The following is a 20,349-nucleotide window of genomic DNA, read 5'->3' on the forward strand; positions in this document are numbered from 1 at the left end:
TGCGCATCATCCTGTCCATTGCTCTTCGCTTTCGCTGGCCGCTTCGTCAACTGGACGTCAATAATGCCTTCCTTCAAGGCGACCTTGATGAGGAAGTGTACATGATGCAGCCTCCCGGATTTGCAGACAAAGTAACTCCTTCTCACATGTGTAAGCTGCGCAAGGCCATTTATGGCCTGAAACAAGCACCTCGAGCTTGGTACGCCGCGCTTAAGGGTCATCTGCTCTCAATGGGCTTCATCAAGACAGAATCTGATAGCTCTTTATTTGTTCGACATGGTCTCGGCGATGTCACGTTCCTTCTGGTTTATGTTGACGACATCATCGTCATTGGCAGCAACACTACTAGTGTGAATCATGTTATTTCCTCTCTTGCTGCTCGGTTCTCGATAAAAGACCTTGGGAATCTCACATTCTTCCTGGGTGTTGAGGTCATTCGGAATTCCCATGGCTTTGTGCTCTCACAAGCTAATTATGTCAATGAAATCCTGAATGACGAACTCATGTCTGATTGCAAAAGTGCCAAAACTCCTATGAGTGCAACTGAGGTGCTCAAACGCGATGATGGAGCCAAGTTGACAGACGGCAGTCGCTATCGTCGAGTTATTGGCAAGCTCCAATATCTCTCTTTCACCAGGCCGGACATAGCTTATGCTGTTAATAAGCTCTCTCAATTTATGCAAGCACCATCTGAACTTCACTGGAAAGCTGTCAAAAGAGTGCTCAGATATCTTTGTGGTACAAGCGAATTTGGCCTCCGTGTATCTCCGGATGTCGATCTCAATCTCCATATGTACTCTGATGCCGATTGGGCTGGTGATCTCGATGACAGGAGCTCCACCTCTGGGTATATACTGTTTCTTGGCCAAAACCCAATTAGTTGGTGCTCACAAAAGCAACGGACTGTAGCTCGCTCTTCCACAGAGGCTGAATATAGAGCTGTGGCCCATGCCCTTGCTGAAACACTCTGGGTGCACAACTTGCTGATTGAGTTGCGTCTAAAGCCAACAGAAGTTCCGACAATTTATTGTGACAACATTGGTGTCACCTTCTTGAGCAAGAACCCTGTCCTTCATGGTTGTATGAAACATGTTGAGGTGGATTTCCACTTTGTGCGCAAGAATTTTGAACACAACAGAGTTCGCATAGTCCATGTCCATGGTGCTGACCAGCTAGCTGATACCCTCACCAAAGCACTTGCCAAACCAGCGTTCGACCGCAACTTGTTCAAGCAAGGCTTAGCAACACCTCGCCTAACTTGAGGGGGGCATATTGGAGCATCATTATCTAGATGTCGTTTATCATTGTTAGGAGTCTGTTATATTTATCCTTATGTCGTTATGCTTATCTCTTAGCTTTATCCTTTAGTATAGATTAGTCTCTAGAGTTCCCTTTTAGTTAGAATAGTATTCTTAGGAACAACGTGTATTTAAGCTCATTCAAACATTCAATAAGATACACAGTTTTTCCATAGCTTCTTCAAGCTTTTATAGCTAGAGCTTTAATATAACTTTGTTAATCTAATTTGCTTCTTGTATTTAGCGATACTGCTAGCCTGAACTTGAAACTACAACCTCCTAATTGTGTAACGTTGGTTCCAATACTTCAATTCGAACTCATCCAAATGCATAATAGTTTATCTGTAAGAATCTTTTTTAACAATTAAATACTCTCTTGAAGCAATTTATTTACTTGTCATTTGGGAACATAACAAAACTTATACCCAAAAAGAAAAACCATGCATCTATTCAGACACCTTTTTGCAAACTCTTTCTCCAAACAAATAAAAAAAAAAATCAATTAGATTTGTTCAAACAAAGTCTGAATGTCTGATCTTTATCAGCAGAACATTGTTGTGTTTTATACTTTCAAACTGAGAAAGTTGCCCCAGTTAGCTGGTTATATGCACTCGGAGATGATATTCACTTTCCCAAAGGAAAAAAAAAATCAGTGAGTGAATGCTACTGCAAATGGCATTTACATTCCATGAAACTTTGCACAGGTAGCAAGCAGAAGCAGTAGGCAGGACAAGGAGATGAGGCACTGTTGAGCAAACCAAGACATAGCCAACTTTTTACTGCAAGAACATTAAATGAAACATAAATGCTGATAAAGATCAGGACCAGAGAGTACTTAAATTTTAGGTTAAAATCTGTGCCAAACCATGCGTGAATTCTGTCTAAGAATACTCCCAGTTTTTAGTCTAAACAACAGTTGACGTGAATTAGACGTGGAGTCGTCTTCGTTAGGAAGGGTTTTACCCCAATATGTGACTTTTCGGCGTGAATTCTGACTCAGTCGGCCCCAATGCAAGTACCGAACACCATCTGGGAAGCAAAAAAAAAAAAGATTGAATTCTACCATCTCCATCACTTTTAGCCTTCTGTACACCCTTCAAGAAAACATTAATAATAAGAGTTATTTGATTCAAGTATCTTTATTGTTCTCTCATCTTTCAATCATTTACTTCTATTTTAGAGTAGTCAAGGTGAAATTGGAAAAAAAGTAATTTATTCTTTCTTGGTTTTCATAAAAGACAAGTATTTGGAATAAATATTCTGGTTCATAGTTATCTATCTTTTAAGGATTTTGTGCACCCCTTAAGAAAGTATCTAAAACTTTAATCATAAGAGTGTGCTTTTTTCTAACCTCTAAACTACCCTTTACCTCCCCCTTAAACGTCTCACATCATTAACACTCCATTAATTAGATCAGTAAGGATATATCTGGAAAAAAAATATATACAGAACTTCATGTTTTCTAAATCGTTAATGCATTTTGAAACAAATTCAGTCGGCTAAAGACGACAAATAATTGGAACCAGAAGGAGGTAGTAGCAACTTAAATTGAGTTGACTACCCTCTATAAATAGACCTCTTCCCTCTATTCACCCCTCATTACAAGTCAGAAGAGGGTGTCTATAAGCAAAGACATATTTAGAGTTTATAGAAGAGATAAATGGCAAAGGGAAAGAGGCTATCAAAGACACTCTTTGGGTCTCTGTTAATGCTTTTGATACTGTGTGAGATGATCACTTTGCCCATTTTAGGGTGCCCAACAGATGGTGATGGATGTAGAAATTGCATAGTAAATCATATGAAAAACGACTGTCCAAAATGCGCGCCTATTATGCGCTGCATGGCCAAGTGCTTGTGGGGTGGAAAGTCGCGTTCCAAATGCACAAAGAAGTGTGATTGCAAAGGTACTTACCCCAGGCTTTCTGATTGCAAGAACTGCTTGAAAACATGCAAATGTAGTTGCAGCTCTGTGTAAAACATCTTCTTGTTTTGCATATAGGTTCAATGTTTTATCAGTATAGAGACTACATCATGAGAAAAGAAAAGGTTATTTTTGGGTGGGGGGACTAGTCTGTCATGTTATTATATTCACTTGAAAGAAATATCAACTGCTAAAATGATGTAGAAAATTGATGATGGATCGATGTATAGCTTGAGAAGCTACTGTATCAGTAATAAGAACGTATTATTTCGTTGAGATGATGAACTGCACACATGCTTTTGCTAGGGTACTACGTACAACCGTCACACACACACACACACAGGCTAAATCATTAATTAACTTGATGGGTTCATCAACTTTTAAGGTTCTTACCACTCAACAGGTTCATACTTCTTCATACACTTCTTTCTTCTTTATTCTCAGTTAGTGTTAGTACTCTTTTCCCAAAATTTTACAATAGAAACGCTCTTAAGACATATATTAACCTTAAAATGTGTTTTTGTAGTTGGCTATATCATGAAGATTTTGATTACAACGTCACTTTGATACATTGAAGAAGTAACTAATACCACCTTATTTATGCAATATACTTTTCGAATACGCTTGACACAGAAACAGGGACTGGAGGAAAAATATACATCAATGTCTTATCCAGTTTCCTATGTGTGGGAAGAATTTTAGATCAAAGTTTCCAGAAAACATAGAGAAAGAAAATGTATGTCATCAGATGTTATTAGCTATATATGTTGGTTGGACTCTTCGAAAATGTCTATGGGTGAGTAGCTGTGATTTTTGGAAGATCAAACACGAGTGCGGCTGTATTGAGCAACATAGGTTATTAGCACAGAACGAAGGCAAGAAGGAAAGAGAACTCATTTACAACAGGATTACAATTCAGATATAGATATATATAATGTATTAACAAGAAAGGAAAGATGATAATACATTTCCGAACATTAAGATCATTGGTCACGGAGAAACCTTTGTAGGCACCGAAAACCCAAATGCTCAGCACAAAACGTCTCCAATTCATTCCCGCCGCCTCTCTCTTTGCATACCTCCATTTCCATCCTCTCTACAACATCATCCCAGTCCATCAAATATCCATCCCAGTTTTGAATCTTAGTGTCAGAAACAGCATCTAATATCTCTTGCAACCCCACGATCCGGTGGCTCACTTCTCGTCTAAGCTCCCTGACTCTTGGATCAACTCCTGGCACTGAGTCTAATCTCAATAACAGACCCATTAGTGCCTCGTTCATCCTGATTCTCTCTCGTTCACTAGACCTTACGGCATCAACTGTGTCCTGATATCAACAAGTCACATGTTACGGACGTGATTTGAGTGACATGATCTACAATTATAGCTACCAGCTAGATGATTTGTGTATTTTGCAACAATAGTTGATAAGATTTAACTTTGATATGGTCTACTCGTATCTAAGTGACATAATAACCAGTAATAGGATGTTCCATCATTACATCAGAACCGCAAAAACTTACAAGTTGGTATTACAGATCTGCATATATATTCCGCAGAACATTGATCTTCAAAGTATGTCAAATGGAAGAAAGTAGAAAGAAGTAATAACACCCTACTAACTAAAGGAGTCTTATACTTATACATGGTGCAACTGGAATTTTTACATCCTCTTATATGTACAAGCTGGCCCGGACACCACGATCTAATTGTAGATCATGTCACCACGGACGTGATTTGAGTGACATGATCTACAATTATAGCTACCAACTGTATGTACAAGCTGGCCCGGACACCACGATCATCAAAGAAAAGGTCAAAAAAATGCTATGGTATGTATGTAGCCCCTTCCTTCACCCAGATGACTTTATATGCCCCCCCTTGCCACAAGTTCTGGCCTTGTTGGTTACTTAGGGGTCGTTTGGTTGGAAACAAGTTATCCTAGGATAACTTATCCCGGGATTAGTATCCCTCGATTAGTTATTCCACCCTCTCACAGGGATAAAATAACACCACAATCCCGGGATTAGTTATACCACCATTTTATCCCAACCAAACGTGGAATAAATTCATCTCAAATATAATCTCGGGATTATTTATGCTTATCCCTTGTACCAAACGACCCCTTAGTTAATACTCTATCAATCATTTTGAATGTAATCAACATACAGTAGCTCGAGGAATAACAGCAATGAAGCACATCCAAACGTTCGTTCACAAATGTTCTGCATTGATGGACATACAAATAGAAGCTTATATGAAACCCACAAGCATCCCCTGTTTGGAGAAACCAGCTTGGGATTGAGGTTTAATTATTGTCATTGTAGTCGACACTAATCTTAAGCAACAACAGTTTTGCCTACATGCTTTTTTGCCTTCTCTATCGATTCCGTAAGAATTAACAGGTCTTAGGAAAAAACTGAACAAGGAAAGGATTGTACCCTCAAATCCTAGCCAGTGTCATTGTCCCAACATCTTAAACAATTTTCTTTTTGCTGGAAACACCAATGGGTAAAAGATAAAGAAAAACCATCTGAGGTCAATCTGAACTGTTTTGCGGAATTCTCATATTTCAAAAATAGCAAATGTGGTAAGTGTGATTTCGACTCAATCACAGATAATTGTATCCATCCGTTTAGCAAACAGCACACAACGTTACTTCAAATTGAGTTCATTCAAACTGGGACAACAGAAAGGAAGTAAAAAAAAAAAAAAAAATGAAAGTCCCTGACCAAAATTGAGACAATGCAATATTTTTCTGGTCCTTTCTCTTGGGGTTCATCGGTGGAAAAAAACACTGTTTATGTTGGGTTTGCGAACAAAGTACCACATTGATAGCTGAAAAGAAAGTGAAGCTACTTATAAGGTGTTGGATACTCTTAATGATGAGAGGCCTTTTGGGGAAAACTGTGCGGGCTTGGCCCAAAGCTGATAATATCACATCATGTTAAGAGTATCTTTGGGCCGTTTCAGCCCAACAACTGATGTCAGAGTCAATGGTTTGGCGAAACGAGTACGAAGATGGCAGAGTGTGGCGTGCAGAGGCGGAGCCAGGATTCGAAACTTGTGGGTTCGGGGTTCTAATTCTTTAAAGTTACTGGGTTCTTAATTAATAATTTGTACATATTTGACAAAAATTTTAATACAAATATATGGTTCGGACAAAAGCTACTGGGTTCGGCCGAACCCCCACCCGAAGGGCTGGCTCCGCCCCTGGTGGCGTGGGGCCCGGCATAGTGCCTTTGCCCGTCTATGGGCTGGTTTACGACATTTACCCATAGCTTTGAACGTGTTGGATACTCTTAATGATGAGAGGCTTTTTGGGAAAACCGTGCGGGCTTGGCCTAAAGCGGACAATATCACATCATGTTAAGAGTATCTTTAGGCCGTTTTAGCCCAATAGTTTAAACATGGTTAAATTTATATATATATATATATAGTAGAAAAATAAACCCCCTTTGGCTTGCACATGTTTACTTTTTTATGTTTTGAACCCCTAGTGAATATCCTAGCTTCGCCACTGAGACTCACTGCACCCACTGACTTAAATCATGAATAAGTCTACTATATGAATTAGATGAGCTGAAATTGTTCCAAAATTTTATATCATCCCACCACAACAACTAACTTAAAATCAATTCGCCTCTTGAATATCCTAATATATGACTAATAAAAGCTGAAATTGTCTTAAATAGTAGCAGAGCAAGAATTTTCACTAAAAGATTCAAAATATAAAGAAGTAAACATGGATGCGAACAAAATTTAACATCGTACTATATATACATTAAAAAAAATGAATTTTTATATACAGTGTAATTTTCAGGCAAAAGGATCCTAGCTCCGCCCCTGGTTTCATACCCATATATTTATTTTAAATCTGCAATCATAGGCCTTACACCAACTAATATAAAATCCCAGATCCATATATGAATTTGATTAGCTGTAATTTAGAGACCAATAGTAAAAGTGTACAATTAAGTGATCAAGAGTCAATACCTGTCGTTGGATAAGACGTTGTAAATAATTGGCTTCAGAATCAACGGCTGAGATCTTCTTTACAAGGGTTCGAATTATATGAGACCTATAAGCTGACTGTATCTTAATAGCAGCATTGTTTTTTGCTGGTTCATTTACAGGCGGGGACTGAATAGGAATTTGGATAACTTTTGGGGTTGATTTGTCATTTTCTGAAAAGTAGGTAACGGTGGTGGCAGAGGAAAAGCTGTTTCTGCTAGAAGACTTCATAGCTATGACAGATTTAGAACAAAGTTTTTTTTTTTTTTATGAAGGAAAGGAAATAGTAAGAGTTGAATTATGACTCTGAATAAAGAGTAAGAGAAAGGAAAAAGACTAGTAAATAAAGGTTTGATAGGTAGCGTAACTCTTTAAATTTGACAGTAAATTTCATTCAGACATTCGAACCGGAACTTATTTCAATAAATCAACTAAATACTTGATAAAATGTTTCGGTTAGATATGTTCGGTTCAAATTTTGGAATAACTTTCGCGCGTATTCTCAAGAATTTATTAGATAGTTAAGTTAACCATATAAAATATTTCATATCCTTTAATTATACGCATTCGCCTCATTAAGTTGTAAAACCCCAGATGTTTTTCAGTTGAGATTGATGCGTATTAAAGGAGATGATATATGTGATTAACTTAACTACTTAATATACTCTCAAGAACACGCGTAAATTTTTTTCCATAATTTGAACCAAAAGAGTTTATTACTCTTTTCGTCCCAAAAAGATTGTCTTACTTTTCTTATAAGTTTGTCAAATATTGACACATTTCAATATTTAGAAACAATTTAACTTTATGAGATGATTTACAGTCACACAAATATTTAAGGCTTGTTTTAGACCACACATTTCAAAAGTCATCTTTTATTTCTTAAATTCGGTGTCAAGTCAAATTAAATTTTTTTTTTTTGAAATGGAGGGAGTAAAATATTTAACATATATTCAAGTTCTCAATCAAAACAAACTATAATTCAAATGGCAAAATGAAATTTGCGATAAATTTAAGGGACTGTCCATGTATTAGGTGAATAGTAAAAGATAATAGCGAAAAGTGGAAAGTATTAAAATGAGTGGATGAGTATAGAAATTATTGCTGGGAATTGAGATCATACTTTTTGGCGGGTATTGGGCAAAGGTGCCGTTAGGGGACCCTCTTCTTTTATTGCCTCACTTTAACGGTCTTATTTTATTATTTTTTTTTTAATTTTTTTTTTCTCATATCATACGTTATAGTGGGTTCCATGTCCATTTGGGGGTGGCTGTAGTTGTCGGTTGTTTTTTTTTTTTTTTTTTAATAATACTAGACTGCTTATGCCGTGGGCACGAGCCCAACATTTTAGATTATAGTATATTTATGTGTGTATATAATTATTTTTAAATAGTGATAATATATATATATATATATATATATATATATATATATATATATATATATATATATATATATTATGTTCAAAACACGATTAATATAACATTGTAGTTTGTGCTCCGTATTTAAAATTTTATTATATGAATGTTCGTTATGAACACAAAATCGGCAAATTTATTAATATTTTTTAAAAGAGAAAACTTGTTTAAAAGGAAACTATTTTTTTCTCTTTGAGATAAAACAATAGCAATATTTAAGCATCAGTTGATATTTCAATTTTAATTTGATTAATTTAAAGGTGTAAAATACTTATTATTTTTTATCAAATTTTGATTTGGACAATTCTAATTCAAATTATTAAATTAATTTTACATGTTTAAAACGAAACAAAGTAGAAATTGATTTTTTATTTAAACGAATAAATACTATTTTTTAATTTTTTAGTAAATATTCTCGGTTTAGCTCATTTTACTTGTCATGTTGTCTTTTCATGGTTTTTTAAGAAAACGTCGATTAGAATTATAATTTGACTAATTTACCTTATTCATTATTTGATCTGCATTTGATATTTTTTTTTTTACTTTACGACATTAATTTCTTTTCACATTTATTAGAGTAAGAATAAAAATAAAAAAGTAATTAAATTCTGTCTTATTTTAAAATATAAATATTTTAAGTATATTTATTTTAGTAAACATAACAAATAAATGACATGGCGGAATAGCAAATACAACAGTTTAATATCTAGATTAGATCTCAGGCTAATATAAAAAAAAAATTGTATGGTTTGACTACTTAACCTTTTGAAGAAAAACAATTTCATGGATTGACACGCACGTGGTAATGAATTCATCATTATTGACTTAATGAGATACATTGGAAATTACATGAATATTGTTTGATTTTTTAATAGGGGGTGCACTTTTTTTTTTTTTGACATTATTAATTTGCACTATTTTTATGCATATATATATATATATATATATATATATATATATATATATATATATATATATATATATATATACTATATTCAAAACACGATTACTATAACATATTATATTAGTGTTTGCTACGAATATAAAGTCTGCACTTTTTTTTTTAACATTATATTTTTTTTAATATGAGGTTCACTTTTTTTTTTTATATATTGCTTGATTTTGATAATATGGGATCCACTTTTTTTTTCCCATGAGTTTAGAGACGGTGAGTTCCATTTTTTTTCTTCCCTTTTTTTTATTGCTCGGTGTTATTAGTATGGGGCTCACCCCTTTTTTTTAAGGGACAACGGACGACGAAGCATGGGTCTAAACCCATGCTTTATATAGTTTTTGTTTTTTTTATATATTATTTGGTGTTGTTTAGTATGGGGCCCACCCTTTTGGACATTATTAGTTTGCACTATTTTTATGCATATTATATATATATATATAAACACGATTAATATAACATTATAATTCGTGCTCCGTATCTAAAACTTTATTACATTAATGTTTGCTATGAATACAAAGTCTGTACTTTTTTTTTGGCATTGTTTGTTTTTTTAATATGAGATTCACTTTTTTTTTATTATTATTGCTTGATTTTGTCAATATGAGATACTATGTTCAAAACACGATTAATATAGCATTGTAGTTTGTGTTCCATATCTAAAACTTTATTATATTAGTGTTTGCTACGAATACAAAGTCTGCACTCTTTTTTTTGACATTGTTTGTTTTTTTAATATGGGATTCACTTTTTTTTTTATATTGTTTGATTTTGTTAATATGAAATCCACCTTTTTTTTCCTGTGAGTTTGGAGATGGTGGATTTCACTTTATTTACTTTTTTTTTAAATATTGGCTGGTGTTTTTTTTTTTTTTTAATATTGGTTGGTGGTTAATATGGGGACCACACTTTTTTTTTTTAAAAATGCTTAATTAGTTGGTGTTTTTTTGAATTTTTTAATATTGATTGGTGTTTAATATGGGGACCACACTTTTTTTTTAAAGTGTTTTAAGTATGTTGTTGTACAATAATTTCATTTGCTCCCACTAATGGGTTGATACGCATGTGGCAATAAATCCATCATTATTGATTTAATTGTTTGATTTTCTAAGCATTTTTGTATTTTAAGTATGTTGCTGTACAATAATTTCATTTGCTCCCTCTCAAAAATTGCAAAACGGATATATATAAGTATTTTAAGTATGTTGCTGTACAATAATTTCATTTGCTCCCACTAATGGGTTGATACGCATGTGGAAATAAATCCATCATTATTGATTTAATTGTTTGATTTTCCAGCATTTTTGTATTTTAAATATGTTGTTGTACAATAATTTCATTTGCTCCCTCTAATGGGTTGATACGCATGTGACAATGAATCCATCATTATTGATTTAATTGTTTGATTTTCTAAGCACTTTTTTTTTTAACATTGTTTGTTTTTTAATATGGGATTCACTTTTTTTTAATATTGCTTGATTTTGTTAATATGGGATTCACTTTTTTTTTCCCGTGAGTTTGAATGTGGTGGATTTCACTTTTTTTCCTTTTTTTTTTTTATTACTGGTTGGTGTTTAATATGGGGTCCATAATTTTTTTTAAAATATTAGTAGTTGTTTAAAATATGTGGGCTACAATTTTTTTTTAAAATATTAGTAGTTGTTTAAAATATGTGGGCTCACATTTTTTTTAAATATTAGTAGTTGTTTAAAATAATATGTGGGCCCACAAGCTAGCTCTATCAACAAATCTTTATCAGCCTGTTTGAGCAACCCTTTCACAAACATATCCACGAGATCTCATAAAACATAAATATTTGTCTTGATTTTGGTCTTTTAAAGTTGAGGATTCACATAATAAGGTATACTTTGAGCTATAAATGGTTGAGTAGTTGACTGATTTAATACTAATGAAATTTCCATTTGATTGTATCATTTACTTTCAAGATTCTTTGCCCTTCTTAAGTTTATAACCCAAATGAAAAGTTATGAATTGTTAAAACTTGAAAGTAGGTAGGTGTGATTTAAGCTACCAATTGTTAATGTTTATAAAGTTTGGTCGCTGAACAGGGGAAAAACATGCTTAACTAAGACAACTCTTTTTTTGGCTGGATTTATGGTTTATTTCCTTACTCCCTTCTATTGTTTGGTTTGGTTATTTCACTTTTGAGACAATTAGTGAAGAAGCTGTGGTTAAGATATTCAGAATTTCATCTGGATATCACATAGAACTTCAAATGTTTGGAAGAGTTACGTTTCAAAGGGGAAAGTGAGGAAACTCACTCTTCTAAACAGTTAGAATATATATAACCATTTAACATTTAAAATTTGTTGCCTCGATCAATCTAGAATCATACGGTGTCAAGATCAAATTAATGCACAATCACTCTTTATGGAGAATCTTTTTATTTTCAGAACTGTTAATACTTTTAGCATTTTATTTCTATGGCACTAGTATTGATAAAGAAAATCTTACTCATGCATAATATATGCATCAAATTAATGAGGAGAAAGTACATAACATGCATTTTTTATGTATGTTTTATTAATTTATTATATTTAATTAATACGTAGTCTTACTTCAATTTATGGCTTAATTGTTATAAACTAATATGGTTTGGAGTTTACATCCGGTCTAACATAATCTGGCGACTTAAGATTAGATAAGATTAAAAATGATCATATTCGCCAAAAGGTGCAAATAGTTTCATCTCTTTGACTTCTTAGTATTTACTTCTTTACGTTTTGACGTTTTGATTGCCATTCGTGAAAATATGGCTCTGTCACTATTCCCCTTTAGGCTTTAGCTATATATGACACTTTCCTTGATGTACTCTTTACTTTCAATAATTATACAATGAGTAGATTCATCTTTCAGAAAAGCCAACCAACAACATTATATTGTAATGTTGTACTTAACATTGAAAGGAGAAAAACATACAGACAGGAGAGAAAACATTTCCATAATCGAATAATTTTTATTGCTCGAATTCGTGATACTGCATTGTTTGCCTTACAAGTTACAAGTAGAACAATTTTATGCACGCGTTTGCTCGTATTCTCATTTATTTCGATGATTTAGGAGGGGACTACATTGGAGTAACAAATTCATGGTCTCAGGTTGGTGATGGAAGAATTTTACCAGAGCATTTTCCAAAACCAACTGTATAGTCATTTCCCTGCAATGAATAAAGTCTCATCAGTTTGCTATGCACCATCAACTTTCATCAATTATGTAAACAGAAAATAAATAGTATAGTTCTGATCGGTGATACAACAGCAACATATCCAGTGTAATCCCGAATGCTCTCAATCTAGTAGAAGTTCTTCTGAAGTATTTCTGTAACTAATTTACATGTTTGATAAAAGATACTCCTTCTATCCCACTTTATATGATGCAGTTAATATTTGGAGAGTCAAATGAGTTTTTCTTTTTCTGCAAATTTTCATATGCCTTTCAAATTTTTTGAATTGTTAAATGTGACTTACAGTACTTGTATAATTTTATTTTTTAAAATCTTGAAGATTCTATGTCCAAATTTGTATGGATAGTTTGACCCTCGTGCTCCTAATTGTCTCACATAAAGTGGGATGACAATAACAACAATATACCCAGTGAAATCCCACAAAGTGGATCTGGGGTGGGTAGAGTGTACACAAACCTTACCCCTACCTTGGGAGGTAGCGAGGTTGTTTTTGGTAGACCCCGGCACAAGGACAGACAACTCAAATCAATGTAAACAAGAGATGGCAAAATACTTTAAAAAGCATTATAAAACTGCCTGATATTAGGGGTGTAGCACATGAAGAAAGATAAAGGTGAAAGTTGAAACTGGATTTAAAGTAGGTTGACATTTAGTACTTTGAAAATGTTTTGTGCAACTTGAAAAGAATAATTGGAAAGGACTTTTGAATTTCTCAAAGTTAGACTTCAAAACAAGTTGCAGGAAGTGTTCAAACAGTAATAGAAAAATGTTTTACAAGCAGTGTGAATAAAGAATTTTCATGAAGTTGTCAAGCACGAACTTTCTCTGGTTTCGTTCCTACCAAAAGTAGTTTTGCTTTCAACCAAACAACAACATGATCTAGAGGATACTGCTTACCAAAAGGCTCTTACATCAGTATATCGAATAAAAAAAGTTCAGTAGATCGAACCTTGCAACACCCGGTGAAGATAATTTCATCTCCATCTTCTATGAATGTACGAGTTACGCCACCTAAAGACAGTGGCTTTGTTCCGTTCCACGTTAGTTCAAGAAGACTTCCATAAGTTCCTGGTTCCTGGACGGAATGTTAAGCATTACTTCAGAATACCAACAAAAGAAGTGCCTTCTAAGACTTGAATTAAGAAGACAAGAACAAGGAAACCGGCAGACTTAAAAAAGATGTTAGCGACTAAATTCTTACAGGTCCACTCATAGTTCCGGATCCAAGAAGATCACCAGGCCTTAGGTTGCAACCATTGACAGTATGGTGAGCAAGTTGCTGTGAAATTGTCCAATATCTATACCACGAAGAAAAAAATAATGTCAGCAATTTCTAAATTGCCATTAGCATCTTTAATGAGAATAAGATTCGCTATGAACCAGTTGATCGGTGAAATCATCTTAGCAAATAAAAATGCAGGAGGAGTATGGTCATGACAAGGATGAATTTGCGGGTTTTTATTCCCTCTGGCCTGTTCAATGTGAGACAGTTCAACTGCGCATTGACACGCGTATTATACTGGTAGGTATGGAACAAAATAATAAAGTAACAGTTGAAAAAATAGTTGATAACAGAACACTACGACAAATTCGAATTTGAATATTTAAAAGGGGAAACCAAGACAGTATTAGTGATTCAATAACGTAACTACTTTGGATTTTGTGATCACGAGAATGACAGTGGTTGAGACAGAATTCTTACAAATGCTTGAAGTTGCTTTTTGTGACAGCATAGGATTGTTCCTGTCCAGCAGGCTTAATGAAAATCTTTAAGAGAAAGAAAATCATCAAATCCACATTAAGCAATTATATAGCACTAACAAGTTGGATGCGCATGCAGCCAACGACACACTGGAAGGACCATGATACATAGCAGAAAATCTAGAATACCTCTAACTCTATGTCGTAATTTCTGGATTCCTTCTCCGCAAGATATGGTAATGGAGGAGGATTCTGCAGGGTAAAATGTGTTGGCATTTAATGGCATTAAATCTGCAGTGATTGGCCTAACACTTCATTGACTGAAGTAGTAAAGCTACCTGCTTTGGAGCGTCACATACAAAAGGCTCCAGAGCATCTAAGGTCACAATCCAAGGCGATATAGTTGTGCCTGAAAGATACCATAAGAAGGAGATTCAACATTTGTTACCATATATTAGAGGGAAGAAGATGTTATACGAAATGTGAAATTAACCAACAAGTTTTATCTTTTGCAAGTAATGCAAGCAGAAAGTACAAAATTCCTTACCAAAACTCTTCCCAAGAAAGGGACCAAGAGGCACACATTCCCAACCCTGGATATCTCTAGCTGCAGAGCTCAGTTTCTAATTAGTATGTTATCAACATTTAGTGCTGATGAAGTAGAAAAGTAACAAAATATATCATGCATATACCACTCCAGTCATTCATCAAGACGAGGCCAAATATGTGATCTGCAGCTTCATTAACATCTACAGGCTTTCCGAGTTCATTTCCAGGTCCAACTACAGCAGCCTTCAACCAGATATTAGAAAATTATGAAAAGGAAGTCCAAATTAGTGCTTTTAACAGTCATAAGGACTTACCATTTCTAACTCAAAGTCCATCTTACGAGATGGTCCAAAATATGGCGGTGAATTCCCTTTTGGACGATCCTGTCCTCTAAATAAAAATACGAGCAGCGGAAATATGAGAAGAAATTCAACTAATATCTTTCTATGAGCTAATAGCATATACAATCAAAACATATATTTAGAGACATTATACTTCAAGATGTCTAGATCATAGATGGTTTTTGTAACATTTTCCATGCAGAAAAAGGAAAGCAAACAGTTACTTCTTACATGGTCAGACCATGGCATGTATTTCTAACATTTTTAGAGAAAGTTGTCTAAAGAATGCAGAATGATTAAAAATGGAACCTTCTATCTTCAGATAAGAACCATGACTTCTCTTAATCACATAAGAGCAAGTAAATGCACATTTTTTTGTAGGATCTTGATTGGAGAATATGTCTCACCTTGGTCTTACAATGTTAGTGCCTGATACAACAATAGATGAGGCACGTCCGTGGTACGCGATAGGAAGACAAAACCTGACAGTAAGTTGATAATCCCAATGAGTAAAGAACACATAAAGAACAGACTGCTTTACTTTTTTCATTTTTGGAGATCTCATTGGGAGAGTGATATCTGTTTTAACTATTTTAGTGTCGTACCAGTTTGGCTTAATTGGGTTCTCAGAGCCACGGAACATGAGCCCACAATTCGTGGCGTGATTTATGTTTGAATAGAAGTCTGTGTAGTCTCCTACTGCGACAGGAAGAAGCATTTCCACCTTGTCCTGCAAAATTATGTACAGCAGACCTCTATATAACCATCCTCTATAACAACAATTCACTATAACGGCCTAGATTTCTTTGGAACTGATTCTTTATGTTATGTCCTATATAATAGCTAAAAAGTATCCAGACAAACGAAGTTGTTATAGAGAGGTTTAACTGTATCAGCACCGAAGAAAAGCCAGACCAACACGAATAGAATCCTCTATTACATATTGCATTAATCTGAAAATGCCCTACCATAAGGTGAAGAGCATTTTGCCTCAGACTTGCATCGTCTCGCAATGTTGGTTCAGTATCTATACAAGGAATAAGTAGAAAACATAAATTTCGAAGAATAAGTAGAAAACATAAATTTCGAACACCATATTCAAAAGAGTGGTCTCCATGGACCAAATCTTCTAATTCGTATAGAGTACATAACAAACTTCAAACAGATGCAAAAAAGTTGCTATTGCTAAAGAAAAGTGCAGACCAGACAGGAGTTTTTGTAATGTAGCACGAGCTTCCTTCCATGCAGGTCGTCCCAGTTCCAGGAACTTGTTAAGATTAGGCTGCAACATAGATGAGAAAAATCAATACCAACCGTAGATGCCAATCATAAATTCATAATCTCAATGAAACAAACAGAAGACATGTAAAAAAGCAAGAAGAAGTCTCTTAATAAATGAGATCACTAAAATGAATCCAAATATGCAAAATTTATTTCCAAATATTTTGAAGAATCTATTACCTTATTCACACTGAAAACTAAGTACCTTGATCCTCGTCCTCTAAATCATGCCAAACAAAGTGGAACAGATGGAGTATTTGTTTTTCAAACTCACAACTACTGCTCTAAGTAGTGAAGTGGAGTATTAATTAAGCGAGACGTTATAAGAGAGATGAAGGATAGTTTAAGCATATACTCTTATATTAAGGCTATTAAACGTCTTTCTTAAGTAGCGTGCATAAACCTTAAAAGACATTATAATGGACATGGTTATTGCTACTAGTTGCTACTAGTATATAAGTGAAATTATCGTCTTAAACTCTGTATTAAGTCAAACACTATCATATAAGATAACATGTAGAAAAGAAGTGAACAAATTGACAAACCTGATTGAAACAAGTGGAATTTTTTAGAAGAGGACCATCAAAAAGACCGGCAGAAGCAATAACAGAGAGGTCCAAAACGTAATCACCAATGGCAACACCAGTTCTAGCTTCACAACCCGGTGAAGGCCTGAAAACGCCATAGGGCAGGTTCTCGAGAGGAAACTGGGAATCCAATTGAACTTCAACAAACGATTTCAGCCCCATGCTTACTGGAAAACGGCACGTTTTAAAGCTCCGGCAAAAACTTGAATACAGAGTAGACTATATATATGTATACATACTTCAAATTTGTTTGTAGTAATAAAAGAGCAGTGAGTACAGTACTATAACAGTGCACTGAAAATTATGGAGGACAGTAATAACATATCAGTGTAATCTCACAAATGGGGTTCGGTGAGAGTGGTGTGTACACGGCCTTACTCGTATCTAGTGAAGGCAGAGAGAGTTTTTTAGATAGACCCTCGGCTCAAGTAAGCATACGAAAATAAACATGCATACAAAGCAAATACAGTAAGAAGTCATGCTGAAAAAAGAAAATAGTAGCAAAAACAAATAATATGATAATTGAAGCAACTGAAACAATAACTAATACTACTAAAATTGAAGAATAAGATACCAAGAGAGTAATAATAAATACTCTTATTGATACGGAGGACAGTGATGGGCATAAATAAGGCGACGTTGAATTATAAAGTTTTTGTTTTAGGCAGGGAATTAAGAAATGGAAATAATTGATAGAAGAAGATTACAAATTATTGAAACCCGCCATGAATAAAATAAAGTATCAATTATCTTGAGAATCTGAACAATGAAGCATGTTTGTCATTGCATGAATCATGACGAGACCTGTTATGAATATTGTACTCCCTTCATCTCAATTTATTTGATATAATTTAACTAGCAAATTATGAAAGAGGAAGTAGTAAATATTCTTTTTCACTTATCCATTTTATTATATGCGCTAACAATTTCTTAAAGCTTGGTTTAATTATATTACACGATCATTCTAAAATATTTTGAGTAACCTGCCTTATTTTTCATGTTTGATACTCTTCATTTTCTTCTCTCTTTTTTTTTCATGTGAACAAGGAGACTAGATTCAATTGAGCTGTTTTCAGGATGAGCAGTCCATTAAACGGAAAAAAATAACTCTTTCTAAGGCTCCACCGATGCCTCGAACTACTCAACGTTGTTGTCAATTGCCACGTCTCGATTCATAAATTTTTAACCTGATTTCCTTTTAAAGAGTATGTGCGGAAAGACAAGCAGTGGGGGGCACCCCGACTCTTAGGATTGACCAACCTATAAGCAAGTGTCATGCACATACAATTTTTTTTCTTCGGCCTTCAAAGTTCTCATTTAAGTGACTCTAATAATATAAAAGAAATAGCCTAAAAGATATATATTATCAATGAATATAGAAGTAAATTCTTTAGCATTCTGCTAATAGAAGATTAAAAAATTTCATCGTGCCTTACATGCATACTAAATTACTGAATATAAGATATGTATGTTTTATTAACACACTTATCCTTTAATCATCGAATTCTCATTTTAATTTTTCGCTGCTGTGTTAATGTAATTATCTCATAGAAGTATAAATAGTTGGATAACACTTATATAAACAAAGTGTCAATATACTACCCTCGTTGATGTCACCATCCCTATGATTGTTTTCTAAGAAATGACCCCATGAAAACAACTACCTACGTGTTCCCAAACAAAATCTATTTGCCATATTTAATTTCAAATGACTATTATATTGGAATTAGCTTCAACTGACAAGAGTAAAAAATATATAAAGCATAGATTTTTTTGTTCCCTACGTGGGGATTATTTGATGCAAACTCTTTTGGTGGTTTTCTTCACGCATTTTTACCAACTAATCATAATTAATCCAAGAGTCTAACAATCATTGAATAAATAATTATTTATAGAATCCTTCTAAATATTTTTATAAAATGAACCTTTGCATATACAATCTGATAATCTCATGCAGTCGTTATTGCAAGTTTGCAATAACACAGCTTTAAGTTTGCTAACGAAAATTGAAATTACGTCTTTTGAGTATGTTATTACAGCATACTACTCGTTTACACATATATAGAATTAACAAATTGATAAGTAAATTACAAATTATAATCAGTAGTTATAATACAGAGTACGTTGCATTACCAAAATTAAATCATAGAAATGGTAACAGCTTAATCAATATAAAGTTAATTGCTTCAATTTGTCTCAACGAGCCAAAAAGAACAAAACAAAATGGGAACCAACAACTCCAATCAAAGGAGGGATATTATTCTTAATTTTCCACGTAGAAGAAACCCAAGGGTGCGTTTTGCGTGATAGATGATATTTTTCGAAAGAAAATTTATTTCACTACCAACACTCTTTAAAAGATAGAACCTATTTTAAATAAACTATTGGAGGAAAACATAAGGGAAGAAAATCATTTCTTTCGCTAGAGAAATACTTTTTTGGTGTTCCATTAGAAATTCATCCCACCGACCCAACTTGTTTGAAACTAAAACGTAATTGTCATTGTTATTTCATTACCAAAAATATTAAATTATTATTTGAAAAATATTTTCCTTCGTACCGTACACACCCTTATTCTTCAAAACTCTTACTATATGGAGAGTAAAATATGACAATATCAGCTTCCTCAGGTAACCTAAAAGTCACTTTCTTCAATTTTCCACTTGGGATTCTACTCATTGCTTCAAATCCTTCCATTTTGGCAGCTCTTTCAGATGAATTAATACTAATTCTTGGAGAAAATAAATCTTTTTTGTTGATGACTTCTGGTGACAAGTAAACTGTAGAGAAATATAGCAGAAGAAAAGTAAATCGGAGAAACCTTCTGCTAGTCTAAGATCGTTACTAAGATCGGAAGATTCAACTAAAGAAGAAGAAGCTTTGGAAAGGAGAAGGAAAATTTTAGATAGGAGAACTTGGTTATGGAAGAAAGGATTTCTTGAATTTTCTTATATTACTTGGTTACAAATGGTCAAGGTCACCCCGATTTATACTTGTCTAAGGATGGTTCTAGAATTCTTCTAGATACATCTATAAGAAAAATCTTGCAAGCCTTATCTTCTAGCAATACTCTAGACTATC

General features: G+C 34.0%; 3 protein-coding genes across 3 annotated transcripts; 1 reads left to right on the forward strand and 2 right to left on the reverse strand.

The window, feature by feature from the left end:
* The first annotated feature begins 2,718 nt into the window (after positions 1–2,718).
* Positions 2,719–3,638, forward strand: LOC132614936 (uncharacterized). Its single transcript, XM_060329483.1, has one exon. The coding sequence runs from the start codon at positions 2,959–2,961 to the stop codon at positions 3,271–3,273; it is 315 nt and encodes a 104-aa protein (XP_060185466.1). The 5' UTR covers positions 2,719–2,958; the 3' UTR covers positions 3,274–3,638.
* Positions 3,639–4,115: 477 nt separating this feature from the next.
* On the reverse strand, positions 4,116–7,553 carry LOC132614935 (BAG family molecular chaperone regulator 5, mitochondrial). Its single transcript, XM_060329482.1, has 2 exons — positions 7,217–7,553; positions 4,116–4,547 (listed from the first exon to the last, which is right to left on the reverse strand). Exons 1-2 carry the CDS (start codon positions 7,463–7,465, stop codon positions 4,203–4,205), a joined length of 594 nt encoding a protein of 197 aa, XP_060185465.1. The 5' UTR covers positions 7,466–7,553; the 3' UTR covers positions 4,116–4,202.
* Positions 7,554–12,561: 5,008 nt separating this feature from the next.
* On the reverse strand, positions 12,562–17,896 carry LOC132614750 (fumarylacetoacetase-like). Its single transcript, XM_060329277.1, has 14 exons — positions 17,227–17,896; positions 16,604–16,682; positions 16,369–16,427; positions 16,006–16,130; positions 15,808–15,882; positions 15,374–15,449; positions 15,203–15,302; positions 15,058–15,117; positions 14,849–14,919; positions 14,700–14,762; positions 14,512–14,576; positions 14,011–14,107; positions 13,759–13,884; positions 12,562–12,782 (listed from the first exon to the last, which is right to left on the reverse strand). The coding sequence occupies exons 1-14, from the start codon at positions 17,428–17,430 to the stop codon at positions 12,720–12,722; spliced, it is 1,263 nt and encodes a 420-aa protein (XP_060185260.1). The 5' UTR covers positions 17,431–17,896; the 3' UTR covers positions 12,562–12,719.
* Positions 17,897–20,349: the final 2,453 nt, after the last annotated feature.

This window comes from Lycium barbarum, chromosome 10 (assembly GCF_019175385.1).
Source record: "Lycium barbarum isolate Lr01 chromosome 10, ASM1917538v2, whole genome shotgun sequence".
Lineage (NCBI taxonomy): Eukaryota > Viridiplantae > Streptophyta > Magnoliopsida > Solanales > Solanaceae > Lycium > Lycium barbarum.

Coding starts and splice junctions, on each gene's coding strand:
- LOC132614936 (XM_060329483.1), top strand. CDS start 2,959: ATGGCAAAGGGAAAGAGGCTATCAAAGACACTCTTTGGGTCTCTGTTA.
- LOC132614935 (XM_060329482.1), bottom strand. CDS start 7,465: ATGAAGTCTTCTAGCAGAAACAGCTTTTCCTCTGCCACCACCGTTACC. Junction 4,548..7,216: donor AACGTCTTATCCAACGACAG/GTATTGACTCTT, acceptor TGTTGATATCAG/GACACAGTTGATGCCGTAAG.
- LOC132614750 (XM_060329277.1), bottom strand. CDS start 17,430: ATGGGGCTGAAATCGTTTGTTGAAGTTCAATTGGATTCCCAGTTTCCT. Junction 16,683..17,226: donor ATTCCACTTGTTTCAATCAG/GTTTGTCAATTT, acceptor TCTATGTTGCAG/CCTAATCTTAACAAGTTCCT. Junction 15,450..15,807: donor ACTAACATTGTAAGACCAAG/GTGAGACATATT, acceptor ATTTTTATTTAG/AGGACAGGATCGTCCAAAAG.